The sequence below is a fragment of the Onychomys torridus genome, chromosome 9 (assembly GCF_903995425.1).
Source record: "Onychomys torridus chromosome 9, mOncTor1.1, whole genome shotgun sequence".
Lineage (NCBI taxonomy): Eukaryota > Metazoa > Chordata > Mammalia > Rodentia > Cricetidae > Onychomys > Onychomys torridus.
The window spans coordinates 106,941,576-106,959,067 of record NC_050451.1 but is presented as its reverse complement, the minus strand read 5'-3'; the positions used below and the strand labels follow the sequence as shown (position 1 = coordinate 106,959,067).

The 17,492-nt window shown below is 38.1% G+C and overlaps 1 protein-coding gene across 6 annotated transcripts in view; it reads left to right on the top strand.

Annotated features, from left to right (window-relative positions):
• The window catches only part of Uggt2 (UDP-glucose glycoprotein glucosyltransferase 2), a 142,054-nt gene that overhangs the window by 11,763 nt on the left and 112,799 nt on the right, over window positions 1-17,492 (top strand). For 5 of the 6 annotated variants that reach the window (XR_004945917.1, XR_004945916.1, XR_004945918.1 and 2 more), the window contains exons 6-10: window positions 280-376; window positions 2,030-2,102; window positions 10,244-10,344; window positions 13,862-13,961; window positions 16,220-16,280. Coding sequence is in view for 3 of the 6 variants with exons in the window: in XM_036199539.1 (XP_036055432.1) it covers window positions 280-376; window positions 2,030-2,102; window positions 10,244-10,344; window positions 13,862-13,961; window positions 16,220-16,280 (432 nt within the window). In the remaining 3 variants the exon portion in view is untranslated. The remainder of the gene's footprint in view (window positions 1-279; window positions 377-2,029; window positions 2,103-10,243; window positions 10,345-13,861; window positions 13,962-16,219; window positions 16,281-17,492) is intronic. The other variant, XM_036199538.1, reaches the window with a different exon arrangement.

Sequence of the window (17,492 nt, the reverse complement as noted above, 5' to 3'; positions counted from 1 at the left end):
GTTCTTTGGTAGACTATGTAAAGAGCATAAGTGTTCGCCCAATACAAATATCGCATGGCGGTTAGAGCTTTCTGTGTTAGGCAGGGGGCTGCAGGGCTGTAGCCTGTTGTTAGTGTACTTGCCTTGCAACACTTGCATGGCCCTGGGCTCCAGCCACATGCACACATGTGTGCCCCATTATCAGTAATTCACTGTACTACCCTAATATGTCATGGTACTAAGTTTAATGCAAGATTGCTTAACTGTCTCTTGTTTTTCTAAATTAAATTACTTGACCAGAAGCCAAGCTCCAGGAAGATGTTCTTATCTGGCTATGGTGTGGAGCTAGCGATTAAAGACACAGAATACAAAGCGTTGGATGACACACAGATTAAAAGTAAGATTTTAATGTTTAAATGAAGCTGCTTTTCTGTTCTTGGAACATTTTATTCATGTAAACAATGTATTTGGTCACACCCACTTCCCTCACTCTCTCCTTCCAGTTCTGCTACCCGCTATTTCCAGCACATCTTTCTGTCAATTCCACATCCTCCTCTTTGTGCTTTTTTTAATAACCCACTGAGTCCATCCAGTTACTGCTTCCCAATATGCACATGGGTGTGATGTCATTAACGGGGGTCTGATAGTCAACTTATCCGTGGCCATTACTCCTCAAAGGAAAATGACCTTCCCTTAGCAAGCCATCAACTACCCGTAGCTCTCAGCTAGAGCCGAGACATGATGGCGTGTTTTAGTAGATTGTATTGTGCAGGTGACACCAGGCTTGTGTGAGTCCGTGTGGCAGCCATGTCCTGAACAGAGGTCAGGGTTCATAGCACTCCTTCTGATTCATCTTCAGCCCTTCGCTCTTTCCTCTCCTCCAGCAGTGCTTGCTGAGCCTTGAGGTGGTGTGGGTTTGGTAGAGATAGTTCATTATAGCAGAGCACTCAAAGAGCATTCTTAAAAAAAAATAATAAAAACTGCAGTCGTTTTTTGAGAACTCCATGGAGTATGTTTTGACTATATTCATCTCCTCCTCCAACTCTCCCCAGACACACATACCCTTCTCTGCACTCAAATTTGTTCTTCTTAAAAAGAACAAGTGCAGTTTGTACCCCATGTATCCTTGGGTGTGTGACCTTCTACTGGAGTGTCACCCACTTATCAGGGGTGCACTCTTAAAGAAAGCTGACTCTCCCTTTCCTGGCAGCTCTCTTCGGCTGGGAGATAAACAGTTCCTAGTCCATCAAAGCCCTATTTTTCTCATTTCTAGTGCATTTATTTCTGTGCCTTCACTTAGAAAAGTTTGTCTCACTTTATTAAAGTAATCCATTTGTCTTTCTCTTTTCCTGCCAAGTGTGGTATTTATCATGAGTGTCTTTTCCAGATAGCTGTCCTGTCAGAAATCATAGTAGACAGCAGATTTTTATCTAGTAATTAAATTCAGCAGATAGGTAGTCAGTCCATGACTAAATCAGAGCACCCTGCAGTTGGGCATACAGTCTTAAGCACAGAGCTTCAGCAGAGTAAGTGGGGGATACATACCTGCTGAGTCACAATAAGCTGGTGAAGAGTGAGCCCTTGCGCACTTCCCATATTGGACTTCCACACTATTTGGTAGAAGAAGGAATAAGTATAACGTAACAAGGTTGTTTTTTGAAGCCACGAGTGTGGTGTCTTTCTAAAGATCCCTCGACTGTCTTACGATTGGTTGAATTGTGCAGCACTCATGTTCATTAGAGCAGCTCTACCACCAGACCTGAAAGCCAAAACCAGGACTTCTTGTGGGCCCTTTGTCTTGTCATTTTGGCTTATACAATAGAAAGTTGTTGCCATGAAGTAATTTATATGGCATCCATTGTGCTTATATAATATTTAACCATCTAAGCCCATTTTAAAAATAGAGCACATTAAGAATTATAGTATACACATGCACATATATTAACCTTGTGCATGAAAAAAAGCAATGTAAAACAAATAGAAGTCATTTAATAGTGAGAGCTCTGTGTTCTTTTCCCAGCCTACAAATATTTATTTTCCTCTAATGTAGCTATGACTGACGCTGCTGTAGAGAAGGAGGCTGAAGCGGATGAAGTTCAAGGATTTCTCTTTGGGAAACTAAAGTGAGTCTGAATAGAAGTGAAACTGATTTTATGATGCACTTCAGCTTTGAAAGTACTTGATCTGACATGCCATGTTGGCACATGCTCTTTTTATATATGCACACTGTCCTAGTTTGAGTTTCTGCTGCTGGGATGGAATGCACTGACCAAAAACAAGGTGGGGAGGAAAGGGCTTGTTTGCTTGCACTTTGCAAGTCCTCGTGAAGGAAGAAGTCAGAACAGGACAAGCGGAGCAGGAACCTGGGGGCAGAAGCTGATGCAGAGGCTGTGGAGGGGTGCTGTTTACTAATGACTTGCTCCTCATGGCTTGTTCAGCCTGTTTTCTTATAGAACCCAGGACCACTAGCCTAGGGATGGCACCACCTACAATGGGCTGAGCCCTCCCCCATCAATCACTAGTTAATGGGGTTAAGAAAATAGCCTACATCTAGAATTTATGGAGGCATTTTCTCAGTTGAAGGTCCCTCCTTTCAGATGACTCTAGTATTTGTCAAGTTGACATAAAACTTAACAAGTGAACATACCATTTTATATGCACACTATTGTCTTTATTTATTAATGAATTTGCAGATAGCTAATGTCAAAGAGTTAGAAAAGCAAACATGAAAAACACAAAAATTTTAAATAATCATTAATTTTACAGCTAGGAGGTAACTCACTGCAGTAATGTTTTGGCATGGATCTTTCCAACCTTTCTACACATACTTTATAAATGAAATAAATGCCTACAGAGTATATTGTTTTGCACAGTGGAACTGTATTATGCACCTGCTTTTCCAGCATACTATGAGAAAACTGCCTCACTGAATGGGACTTTAAATTATTTCCTTGTAATTCTAATTTTTCTTGGTACAACTTTCAGAGAAAAAGTCAAGATATTTGTACTTCTTGAGTTTTTATACATATTTGTTAATTTTCCTCCTAAAATTTACTAACATATCTGCACTAGCATGTGAATATATATGTTTCCTAAAACTGTGCTAACAACATACTATTTTTAAATTTTTTTTGCCAGTGAATGAAATGATTCTTTACAATTATTTCACTAAACTGAAACATTTTGTAGTTTGAATTCAGGAATAGCCAGCTATTGTCAGTTTGTTCCAAGGATTTAGCTTCTTTTCATATATTTATTTGACTTTGAGTTTCTTCTCCAGTAAATTGCTTATTCCTGACCTTTGCTTTTTGTTTTCTTGATGTATTTTTGCCAGTTTTTTTGAAACATTTTTCCATGTATTTGAATTATTTACTATCAAACTTTATTTCCTTATTAATTTTTAAAATTGAAATATATTCAATTTACTATTGTGTCTAAATTAGTATTTTGAATTCCATTTCTAATATGGCATTGTATCCCCAAAGTAATTGGCAAAATAGAAAGTTGGAACTTTTGACAACTTTTATTTAGGTCACAGTAAAATGTATATTTCTCCTCTTTTTTTTTTGGAAAAAAATGGTTCTATAAACAAAGCCTCTAATTTATAGAACTAGCTAAACCTTGAAACTATGGAATAATGAACATAACAAACCAATGATCAGTTATCAAATGTGGTGTTTTTAGTCAGTCCTCCCGTCCTACTTACTGCTCTGTTGCTGTGAAGAGACACCATGGCCAAGGGAACTCTTAGAAAGGACTTAATTAGAACTTGCTTACAGCTTCAGAGTTTTAGTCCATTACCATCATATCAGGAAGCATGGCAGCAGGCAGGTGTGATGCTGAAAAAGTACCTGAGAGCTATATCCTGATCAATAGGTGGGGAGTGTTCAGAGTTCAACACTGGGCTTGACATGGGCTCCTAAACCTCAAAGCCCAACTCCAGTGACTCACTTCCTCCAACGAGGCCACACCTCCTAATCCTTCTCAAATATTGCCACTCGCTGATGACTAAGGATTCAAATCTATGAGCCTGGGAGGCATCCTCCTTCAACCCAGCCACCCACTCTTCCTGTGCACTGTGTGGTGCTACCCCTCGGGAACCAGTTTTTCAGACTTGAATGTGGTGACTTGTTTATAACTGGGTGACTTAGTTTCCACAGCAGGTTACTAGTAAGATGTACAATATACACACTTACAAAGTATCTTAAATGTGAAGATTATAAATATTGTAATATTAAAATTTTATAATCATTTTTGACAGTTAGCATTGCACACATGTTTAGAGCAAGTGAGGACAAGAGAAGCTTGGGCGATGGCTCAGTGGTAAGGAGTGCTTACTTCACAGAGACCTGAATTCATATCCCATTTTTATTCTTATAAAAAGCCAGGCTTAAACCCCGGCTCATAGGGGCTCACAGAGACTGAACCAACAGCCAGGGGTCTGCATGGACTGGCCTGGGCACTCTGCATAGGTTGCAATTGTGTAACTTGGCCTTTTTGTGGGACTCCTCACAGTGGGAGCAGGGGCTGCCTCTGCCTCTGTTGTCTGCTTTTTGGACCCTTTCTACCTTAATAGGAGAGGAGGTGCCTGGTCTCTCTGACACTGGATATGCCATGGCTGGCTGATATCCATGGGAGGTCTGCCCTTTTCTGAAGAGGAACAGTGGAGGAGTGGACAGGGCCGGGGGGGGGGGGGGGGGGGCAGACTAGGAGGAGGGAAGGGAAACTCTGCTCAGGATGTAAAAACAAAAAACTAAGTAAATAAGCAAACAGACAAAAAGGCAGGCATAGGTAGGTGTATATAGCTACAGTGCTGAGGGATGGGGCAGGGAGAGGAGGGTTGCTGGGTCTGAGTGCTGCCTGTCTAGGGTCAAGTTCACTAAGAGACCCTGTGTCAAGGACTAAGGCGGAAACGGAGAGGGCAAAACATATGTTGTCCCCTGACCTCCACACAGGCACCTGAACCCTCACACATGTGTGTATATACCACACATGTGTACTCTACCCCACACTTTTAAAATTAATAATGTGATCCAAAACTTAAAGTTTTGAAATAATTTATTGTACTTGACCTAGATTTAATGGTTTATAAAAATTTTGAAGAAATTTATGCTCTATAAGAGAGTAATTTCCACAATTTCTAGTCTTAGATTGCTTAATTGTATATATTCATATGATACATGATTCATATAATTTTATATACTCATATGAGTAGCCTTTCAGTAATTAAAACACCCCCCCTTCCTACCATCTGATTTGAAGATGAAGAAGAGAGTGCTCAGACCTCTGTCACTCGGATGAGGCTATCCATAATATTATGTATGCATAGTCTACATTACTATGAGAGGGAAATTAGTGAAACCTGTATGAAGGCAGGGTTTTTAAAAAATGTTTCTATTAACACTTTAGCTCTTAATTGCAAATATACTTAAGACACTAAAGTTCTTAATCCTTGTAACTAAGATAATGATATAGCACAGGGTAATAATTTGTATACTAAGGTTATATTAGGGAGAAGAATTGATTCTATTTTTAGTGTTTTGGCCACACAAGGCACTAGTTAATGCATTTTACAAATAAGTAAGTAAAATATTTATTTAATAGACAACAATATGGTTTTATTCCATTTCTCAACTGTATTGTAATATGTTAAAATCTATAGTTCTTTTAATTTTTAATATAACTTTATGTGGGAATAAGTTGCATGCCTTCAAATATTTTTTGAAATTCTAAATTGTTTTATAAAGGGGAAAATATTCAGAGTTCTTCCACAGTAACTCAGTTACTCATTTCAAAACAAAAATCCTTTGCCCTGAAATATTATATGATACAGTATATACTTTGCTTGAATTAGTAAAAACAAAACAAAAAACCATATAAGCCAGGCAGTGGTGGCTCACGCCTTTAATCCCAGCACTTGGGAGGTAGAGGCAGGCGGATCTCTGTGAGTTCGAGGCCAGCCTGGTCTACCAAGTGAGTTCCAGGAAAGGCGCAAAGCTACACAGAGAAACCCTGTCTCGAAAAACAAATAAACAAACAAAAAGTATAAATTATGGTTCTGACTAAGCTGAGCAGACATTCAGTCTGTGAAATGCTTGCTGTGCAAGAATAAGGACCTGAACTCAGTTCCCAGAATCCAAGTCAAACTATCTGGTGTGATGTCATGTGCTTGTAATCCAGGCCCTGGGGAGGCCATCACCATAGCATCCCTGGATGGTCAGCCAGCCTGCTTGGTGAAACCCAGACCAGTGACATAACTTGTCTCAGAACAAACAAATAAAACAAGGTGGATACCACATCTACACATGTGCTCCTGCACATGCACCCCCATGTCTGCCTGGACACACACAAGAATACTATTATGACTAAATATAAATACAGTCTATACCAGCATGATTACTAACTGGAGTCATACACTAGCTGATTAAAAATAAGATAAATTAATTTGATGCTAGTTCAGGAAGAGAGAAATCTACATGGCCCTCTTCCCTCTGTGTCTCTATCTTAGATTTCAACTTTCTCTCTTCTCAGGAAGGATACTACCATTGGTCTAGAGCTCACTGCTACCAGAATGATCTCTCTTTAACCAGTTGCCTCTGCAGACATCCTCCTACCAAATGAAATCACAGTCATAGGGGCCACATGGAGATGGATTTTTGTTTGGGGACCCTGTTGTCTTAGGATATTTGTGCTGCTATAATAGAGTATCTGAGAATAGACAGGTTATGAAAAGCAGGAATTGAGTTCTAGGAGCTAGAAACTCTAAGGTTAAGATGGTGACAATCTGGGTCTTTTATGGGGGAAGAGCATCATGCCTTCAGATGGCAGAAAGAATAAGGGAAGAATGGCCTAAAGCAGCAGATCATCCAGTCCCTTCCTGCTATCACTTCCCAAAGAGCACACCTCTTTTTGTTTGTTTGGTTGGTTGGTTTGGTTTGTTTTCGAGACAGGGTTTCTTCATTTAGTTTTGGTGCCTGTCCTGGATCTCACTCTGTAGATCAGGCTGGCCTCGAACTCACAGAGGTCCGACTGGCTCTGCCTCCTGAGTGCTGGGATTAAAGGCATGTGCCACCACTGCCTGTCTTAACAGCACACCTTATACAATTATAATGGGAATGAATTATGAAGCAGACATGTTAGAACTCAGCACTATTCCTCATATTATTTCCACCCACCATCGTTTAACCCTCCGGTCAGCTATGCCTTGTTCCACTCTTAATTCAGCAGGGGAGAAATTGGAGTGAGACCATCAAGGCCTGAGGAAGCAGAATGCTGTTGCATTGAGCTAGCTAACTACCCTTTAGTTTTTCTATGATCTACTCTATTTTCCTGTGAACCAGTTATTCATTCCCTTGTCTGGTATACACGAACCTTTGTTTATTTGTTTGGGCAGGAGTGAGATGGGAGGAGATAAGCAGAGGGAAACCATCTTAATCTTTTTTACGCAGGAGACTTTGTGTGTGTGTGTGTGTGTGTGTGTGTGTGTGTGTGTGTGTGTGTGTGTGTTACACATCAGCCATGGGTTCTCCTGTCCTCCCCCCTCCCGCCCCCACCTTCCCCCCAGCTCCTCCCCTCCATTCCCATCTCCTCCAGGGCCAAGAGTCCCCTGGGGATTCAGTTCAACCTGGTGGATTCAGTACAGGCAGGTCCAGTCCCCTTCTTCCAGGCTGAGCAAAGTGTCCCTGTGTAAGCCCAAGGTTCCAAACAGCCAGCTCATGCACTAAGGACCAGTCCTGGTCCCACAGCCTGGATGCCTCCCAAATAGTTCAAGCTATTCAATGGTCTCACTTATCCAGGAGCCTGATCCAGTTGGGGGCTCCACAGCTTTTGGTTCATCATTCATGTGTTTCCATTCGTTTGGCTATTTGTCCCTGTGCTTTTTCCAATCTTGGTCTCAACAATTCATATTCTTACAATCTCTCCTCTTTCTCGACAATTGGACGCCTGGAGCTCCACCTGGGGCCTGGCTGAGGATCTCTGCATCCACTTCCATCAGTTATTGGATGAGAGTTCCAGCATGACAGTTAGGGTGTTTGGCCATCTGATCACCAGACTAGGTCAGTTCCGGCTTTCTCTTGACCATTGCCAGTAGTCTACAGTGGATGTATCATTGTGGATTTCTGGGGACCTCTATAGCACTTTGCTTCTTCCTGTTCTCATGTGGTCTTCATTTATCATGATCTGTTATTCCTTGTTCTCCCTTTCTGTTTTTCATCCAGCTGGGATCTCCTGCTCTCCTAAGCTTTCTTTCCCTCAAATCTTGCCCTTCATTACTCCCACTGTCGTCCAGGTTGTTCATGTAGATCTCATCCATTTCTCTGTCATTGGGTGATCCTTGTGTCTTTCCTAGGGTCCTGTTTTCTAGGTAGCCTCCCTGGAGTTGTGTAGCAGTCTAGTCATCTTTGTATCCTCCTATGAGTGAGTACATATCATGGCACAGGAGACTTTTAAGCATTCCTCCTGACCTATCCTAGGGTGTGATGTCATGCACTTGTAATCCAGGCACTGGGGAGGCAGTCATAAGAGAATCCCTGGAGCTCACTGGCCAGCCAACCTATTTATTGAGATCCAAGGTTTATAAGGCAGCTCTCTTGGGCACCTCACTGCCATCATATTGTTTTGACACAAACTAAATTCTCTCTCTCTCTTTTTAAATAGCATAATGGATATGCATTTGGTATAGTACTTCTCACAAAGAAGATGTCACTCAATTAGTATAAAGTTATATTTACCAAATCTTTTCTCCATTTTAGTGTTAGATATGTTGAGTTCATTTTTATTAAGCTTTTTCTCAGACATAGAAGTTTCAGTTTGGGCTATTTAATATCTAAGCACAATATTAACTAGGGAGATAAAAAAAAGACCCCAAAAATGGAGAAAAAGAGTCTCCTAGAATTCAGGAGGCAGTGATGAGAACAGCCATGTTGATTTACCTGATTTTGAGCAAACACTTCCTCCTTCCAATTTCACGTGCTCTGCCAATTTGGAACATATGGAATAATACTTATGCAAATTTAAGCCCTCTTTCTTTGACCCCCACTTTCTAAGCAGCAAATACAAATTATAGCCCTCATTAGTATGGGGTCTCTGTTGTAAAGACCCCCCTCCCACCCTCCACCCCCATCTATTTCCATCTTATGAGAGACAACAAAGAGGTGGAATGACCCTCTTCACTGTGACCCTCTCGCTGGAAACAGGAGAGGTCAAACCTTGGGTTAGGCCTCAGTAGCACAGTGGTTTTCAGTGCGGTCAGGGCGAGGCCTAGTTCAGAAGAGCCCTTCAAAGTCACCTCAGTCCATTTCACTTCCTGGGTATGTCCCCAAACAGTCACAGGAGCTGTGATGCCAAGCCGCACCTGGTAAGGTGCAGTTCCATCTCCAGCTCCTGCTGCTTCGACAACAGGCAGAACCAGCAGCTGTGCTGCCCATGGTGCATGCTTGCATGTTTCTAGACTCTGAAGAGAACCTTGCAGTTGGGTGGTTTTGTCTTTCCTTAAAATAAATGTTTGAAATAGAAGTTTTTCCTATCATCAGACCAAAGCCTGCCTTTTCTCTGAGTTTCTGTATATTCAGCGATCCCTGGTGTTTACTGTTATACACTGGCTTGTTTATAATAAATAACTGTGAGCCTGAAACAAATTCTACTTAAACGAAGGGCGCTGTGTCTTGATTTCATGAGCAATGCAGGTAAGTTAATGTTTATGTGATCTGTACAGTAAAATGTCATGTGACTACATTATTCTTTGCTCCTTAAGAAATGCTTGTATATGTTTACAGGGGAAGTTGCCTTCCTGGAGCTTCTTCTGTAGGTCAGAGGGGAGACTTGAAAGAACTAGAGCCAACACTAAGACTGCCCAAGTCTTAACTAAAATTCTGACCTTCGTGAAGTTTGGAAGGGAAGCATTATTTGTCTTTAGTTATAAAACTGTCTATGTTCTCAAATATAGAAACGATGTGTATAATTTTAAGACATTGAAATAAAAAATATAAAAGTTGGTATTTCTACTGTCTTCCTGGCATCTCTTACAGGTATGTTAAAACTGAGATCCCATCACTTCAGATTTTTTGTTTTATGCATTTTAAAAGGAGACATATTTATCTTCCTCAATAAGTTCGTGGCTATAGCTGTATCACAATTTATTGTTATCCTAATTCTGAATGATTAACTTCTTTCTAATTACAGGAAAGAATTTCAAAAGTATATTGCTTATATCATAATTTGTGGTAAATGGTGACAATTAATGTTACTTAATGTTCTGATGCAGAGAGATATATTCAGATCTTAAAGATAATCTGACAGCATTCCAAAAGTACTTGATTGAGAGCAGCAAACAAATGATGCCTTTGAAAGTCTGGGAATTACAAGGTACAGTACTTTGATTACTTTTAACATTACACTTTCTTAACAGACCTCTGTTTTTCTAAATAAACTTCAATAAGACATGATTTGTTACTTTATAAACAGCCATAATTAATTATGAGAAGTATATAAATTCTATTACTTTGTGAATATATGTTTTTAATGAAAGCATTATCGAGTCATACTAAGCCCCACTCCAGAGTTTGCGATACTGATTTAAAAGGCTGGTATAAAGGCTGGTATAATGCCTGTAATTTTGGCACTTCAGAGGCTGAGGCGAGAGGATTGATACAGGTTTAAGGTCCCACAGCATTCTAGAACAGCCTGTGCTACAATGTCAGACTTTGTTTCAAAGAATCTGTCTACTCCAGGAATCTTTTTCTCCAGGGATACAGTTGCTAACCTCCCACCCCTGTGCGTTCCACACTAATTAAACTCTGAGTGACACACAACAGAGACCTGAGGTCAAAGTGAAGACTGCTTGAGAGAAGGTATTCCTGTGGAAAAGGGAGGGGGCTAGAGAGAGTAATGGGTAAAAACAATTAAAGACTGATTGATTGATTTATGTATTTTGAGTACTTATCTCCATGCCAGAAGAGGGCATCAGATCCCATTATAGATGGTTGTGAGCTACCACATGGGTGCTGGGAATTGAACTAAGGACTGCTTGAAGATCAGCCAGTGCCCTTAACTCCTGAGCCATCTCTCCAGTCCCAACAACTAAAATTCATTTATAGATGGATGAAACTGTCAACAATAATAAATTTTTAAAAATTTAAAATCTACAATCCTCAAAAAAAAAATCCTGTTAAACTAGGAGAATTCAGAACCAAATTTTACTTTTCTTTTAAACAAAAGAAGTGTGTATGTAGTGTGTGTGTTGTGGGGGCTTTGGACTCAGGTTGTCAGGCTAGGCAATAGGTCATTTCCCCACTGAGTATTTCACTGGTCCTTTTGTTAAATTCTGGCCTCAGAAAACTTTGTGTTTCTCTGACAAATTTTTAATGGAAATTACCAAGTAAGAGAGCAAGTAGCCGTAAATGTAACAATTTTTGTGGTAGCAACCAAAAGCCAAGGTTATGTGAATTTAGTTGGTTTGAACTTTAACTCCTTTTCAGTTTATAAGTTTCCCTTTATTGTTTGAAATGCTTTAATTGGCATGGGCATGTGTCATTTTTTATGTGTAACTTTTATCATGTCTTTCATATGCCATTTTTAATATAACAGTTTATGTAGACATATAATTTACACATTATATATATATATATACAATTTACCCCCTTTGAGCTGTAGTGTTCAGTGGACTTTAATGTTAATTTTCAGAGTTCTGCAGCAGTTACCACTAGCAAGTTCAGAATATTGTCGTCATTCCAGAACTATATTGTATATTCACTAACAATTTCTGTCTTATTTTCCCAAAACCCTAGCTATAGCTGAGGAGTTTCTTTTTTGACAATTAAAAGGCTATTAATCAGAATTTCCTTGACAAAAATGTATGTAATACAAAAAAATTTTACTTTTACCTGAAATACTTGAAAGAACTTTTTCTTACAAGATATTCTATTTCACTTTCACATTGAGCTTCTAAAGATCAAGTCTCTCTCAATTTATTAAAAAAATATTTACTAGTTTGATATGCTAAGTGGAGGATTTTTAGTCCATACTAATTCTTATACTGTAACGTACACAGTCAAGTGTATTTAATAGACCTTTGAAGATCATATTTTAAAACTATAGTAGAATGTTCAAGACAATTTAAGGTTCTATGACTTCTATACTTAACTGCTAATGACAAGTGTTCTATTACTCAGGTTCTCATTACTTTATAGAACATCGTTCAACAGGATAAGATATTTTAAACACATGCTTTTGGTACACTCACTCTGAAGACATCTTTGAACTGATACAGGCTTTTGTTTCTGGACCACTGTTAGAGCACACAGTGTCACCGTCCCCCACCCCCCCAGGTGGTAATCTTCAAAACAGAGCTTCCTCAGAGAGAGGCTTGTAAAATTGACCATTGTGTTTCCTCATCAGAGCAAAGATTAATGAACACTGATCGTTTCACTGTAGTGTTGGAACTAGAAACAATTGAGTAGGCTAAGGAAATGATAATGAATGTTAAGTCAGCTAGTACATGATAGAGCTGGAATTTAAACTCTAGTTACTTAGACTGTGCCCTCCCCTGAGGGACTATCCTAATAGCATATTTAGCTAGGCTTTGCCTTCAGCTGATTTAAATTTGCACACAGATAACATGGAAACAAAAGCCCTGTTATTTCAAAGTGGCTTCTTTAACCACTATTTGAGAAATCAAGATTCTCCTTCTAATGAGATGTTACAAAGCAGCATGATTAAGTAACAAAAGAATCTGACTTTAAAATCTCTCTGACTCTCGAAAATATTGAGACTGAGTTTATTGTTTCTAATATGTTTGAAAGCAACTATGGTCAGTCACCTAGATATTCCTGTCAGTAGAACTATCATTTCAGGAAAAATAATGCTAATTATAAATTTTAGTTTTACTTAAGCATAAACATAAACAATATCTAAAGAGGAAATTAATGTATTGAGTTAAATCTTCTTTAATAATTATCTTAATAATTGCATCTTTTGAGCTCCCCCCCACTTGCTGTTCTTCCTTTAAGAGAGTAGATGCTGGCTGGGCGGTGGTGGTGCACGCCTTTAATCCCAGCACTCGGGAGGCAGAGCCAGGCAGACCTCTTGTGAGTCTGAGGCCAGCCTAGTCTCCAAAGCGAGTTCTAGGAAAGGCGCAAAGCTATACAGAGAAACCCTGTCTTGAAAACCAAAAAAAAAAAAAGGAAAAGAAAGAAAGAAAAAGAGAGTAGATGCTGGGCGTGAATCCAGAGTTTTTCATGTGTGAGGCAAGCACTCTGCTGCTGAGCTACATCCTTAGTCTGTTACTCTTTAAAACACATTTATTTATTCTTTAATTTTCAATCCTGCATATAATGAATTCCAGTCACTTTCACTCCCCACCCTTTCCACTGAAGCCTTCTTTCCCAAGAGGTCTCCTCCTACTGCATGTGTGTCCATCCCACTAAGTTGTTTAGGTTGTTTACATGAGCGTGGGTGATGCTACTTCCTGGAACAGGGCTGGCTTACCAGGGCTACACCACTGAAGACTGGTCCCTCCCTCATTACCACTAACTTGTCTTGGTGCTCTGTCCATCAAGCCCTTGTCGCTAAGTGTAGAAAAAATAGCCTATGTTTTTATGGCAGATTCCCATATTATTTATGTTTGCACATGTCATTTTTGATAGTATATTTTAATTTGTGGAAAACAGGTAAGTATTAAATCATTCATAGAAGTCTTAGGTCATACCCTAATTTAACTTGAGGAAGTTTTTGACTTAAAACTTTTAAAAATGCTAAATACAGTACAATTTACATATGGGACTGTGTGGGAAGAAATGTTGAGTAAAGAGTTAGATTGAATGGAAAAGTCAAAAGCAGTAACGTTACTGTAGATGCACTAGTGATTGCAATTTCCTTCTTCTAGATCTTAGTTTTCAAGCAGCCACGCAAATAGTGTCCACTCCTGTTTATGATGCCATAAAACTAATGAAAGATATTTCACAGAACTTCCCCATAAAAGCCAGGTATGTTGAACTGTGTTGGTATGATTATAAGCAGATCTCTTTCCATTAAGTGAACTGTGTGAGAATAACTGACTCTTAACATGAAGATGTCAATTCTGGCTTTTCACTGTTTGTGCTTAGTTTTATTAGAGTAAAACATTGGGTCATACCTGCAGGTATATCATACTACAAAGAATTATTAAATTAGAGGCTAAAGGAAAAGAACAATATTTTAAAAAGCTTTTAGTAAGAATCATGAGTAGTAAAATATTTTTGATCAACAAATAGAAAATAATTTTTTTATTCTTTTATGGAAGTTAATAAAAAGTATTATTCTAAATAAATGATCTGTACTTCAATACTGCCAAATCATTTTCTTGTGTTTTGGATTTCAAAATTAGTAACCTTGTAAATATATGGAAAATTTATGTAATACTTTTTTCTAGTAAGATATGTTGTTGAACCGTTTCCAGGAAATACTGCCTGTCCCCTTAAACATACTTTTCATTTCAATAGATCATTCATTTGCATATTCAGAGTGATCAGGATACAATTTCAGATTTTGTGGGGAATTACAAAATAACACAATTTTTATGTATCTGTATTTTGTTTAGGAATGACTAAGTATAATGTTATAAGTAACAAATGAAATTAAGTAAACCCTTCATATTAAATGAACATAAATCTATATTAAGATAGAACACCCAACAAGTCACAAGTGTATGTGAAACAGAACTTACACAAGTATTGGGAGCAGCCTGTTCTCTTGACTCATCTTTTTAAGGATTGAATACTAAATCTTTTTTCTCAAATACTATTTTGTCCATTTATTTATAGTGCAAATTAAAGATTCTTTTTTTTTTTCCCCCAGAGCTGAGGACCAAACTCAGGGCCTTGCACTTGCTAGTAAGCACTCTACCACTGAGCTAAATCCCTAACCCCAAATTAAAGATTCTTAAATGAAGATAGCTTTACATTTGAAAGATAAATAGTATCTGTTGGACACAAGATAGCCAAAATATGTTTTATGGCCCTCTGAAAATAGAAAAGTTTGTGGGGGTTTTTTGTTATTGTTTTTTTAGTTTTGTGGGGGTAGGTTCTTGCTGTATGGCCTAAGCTGTTCTCAAACCTACTGCCTCATCCTCTTAAGTAGCTAGAATTACAGGACTTCACACTATGCCTTCTTAAGATACTTTTATTAGTTTACTAATTGTAGAAATGTGGAGTTTCATTGTGACATAGTAACATAATGTGCTTTAATAATATTTACACTTATGACTCAGCCAGTTTTAAATGGAGAGGAATTTGAGAAGTTAATATGAGTATATGAAAATATATATCTAGTAACTTTTGAAATTAGCTCAAATGTAAAGAAAAATAATTTTAGTTTTAATAAAATAGTTACCTGTTGAATGCTAGATTGTAGTTATGAGCTACTATACCCCTCTAACAATCTTCACTGTAGATAACTTTCCTCTATGCATACATTGAGAGATACAATAATAACATTTTTAGGGATTTTACAGGTTGAAAAAATCTATAGAAAAAATATATTTTAATTCTATCTTTAAGTTATAAGAGAATGGTAAAGTTTTCTAGAGTGGCTAAGATGAAGTCAATGTAGTCATTTCTCCCTGTCTCTAAGTACGATATTTGAACATTTGATGAGCTACATTTGAAAAATACTCAAAGAATAATGGTCTCTTCATTGAACTTAAACAGACAACATCTTTATTCTTATTTAAAATAATATAGTGCATGAGCTATTTATATAAGAGAATATTAGGTGTTCTAAATTAGACTATAATATAATATTATAATATACAAAAGTATATATGTAGGTTACATGCAGTTATGAACTATTTTTAATAAGGAGTATAATCACCCACACATAGATTTTTTGTTTTTATGGGGAATCCAGGAATCAATCCTCCATTTATACCAATGGATGACGACTATGTTTCTATGTTGGTTAATCCCAGATTAATCAAAATTCTTATATAGTTAGTGTTTTAAAAACCAAAGTATTGGTAAATAAGCTATGATATTACTTGATCATACAGTGGGAGTATGTGAAATTCTGAGTCTTTATTCCCTGTGAAGAAAATGCAATGTCAAATAAAATACAGTTACTGTTCTCAAACTAGGCTGTGGAAATATCTTCTTGAATCATTTGGAAAATAAATATTCTCTAAAGTATTATGTTACATTGAATCAATGATTATTCCTAAACACCTAATTTATTATTTAATTTATTACGTAATTATTTATTTTCTCAGATCTCTGACAAGGATTGCTGTAAGTGAACTAATGAGAAAAGAAATAAAGGGAAATCAAAAGGTTTGCTTGAATTTCTTAAAACACTTTTATTTACCGTATGTGTTCACTTTTTCACAAGTTAGATATTTTTATTTTAATGCAAAGCAAGTGTTACTGCTTTTTTTTAATTGTTGAAATAGTTCAAAGAGAAGATCAGGTTCTGAGGCTTAGAAGGAATAAATTGTGTTAAACTACTATAACATCCTTAGTATCCAATAACAAGTAAGACACAGTTGATCAATAATTTGATAAGATTATTCCGAAAGGTCTGTTAACATTTAAACATCAAATTACTGTTTTTGTGTTAGTAGTTGGAGTTTTATGTTAATAGTTCTGAGGCTGGTCGTAGCCTAGCTCCATGCCGTGTAATGGTTTCTCCTAAGTAATATAAGACCAGCACGTCAAGTGCTAAACAGTGTTAACTTACTTTCCTCCCATGAAAAGATGTCTTAAGGTCTCTATCACTGATATATGGCTCTGGTGCTCTACAGTATCAGGAAGTGTTCCTAAAACACCAGCTGCCTTTCTGGGTAGTAAGATGGTAGCCCCAGCTTGAGACTGTGTATTCAGAGACAGATGCCAGAGAGCGTTCATAATCACATTAGTCCTCATTAAAGCTATCCTGAGTACTTCAGCAGACTTTGACATGTATCTTATGGCCATCTCTAGCTGTACGGGAAGCTAGCAAAACTAGTATTATTCTTCCAGTAATGGAAATGAGCAGATAACTAAGCTAGGGAATGTGCTAGGTTTGCCAGCCACGGTTTTCGGGATGAGAACTAGCTGAATTGTGTTGTTGCCCCTTTTGTAACTTTGCTTACTATGTCTTTGGAGAGTTTCTTATTGTAAGTTTTTTTGTTACATCATCTGCAGTCAGACAGTAGATAAGCTCAGAAAGGAGAGGACAAGGGAAGTACCAGGTGTCATTGGCGTTTCACTGAGTTCTGTTTGCTTGCCATCAGAACTCTCTTCCCTGTGGTCATTTGAATCAGGGGGCTAGAAGATTTCATAAGATTAAAGAGATGTTATGAGAAGGACTGAATATTTATTCTGTTCAGTGTAGCGTGAATCTTAAAAGGTTCTTATTAATAAAATCAAACCTGGGGCTGGAGAGATGGCTCAGAGGTTAAGAGCACTGACTGCTCTTCCACAGGTCCTGAGTTCAATCCCCAGCAACCACATGGTGGCTCACAACCATCTGTAATGAGATCTGGTGCCCTCTTCTGGCCTGCA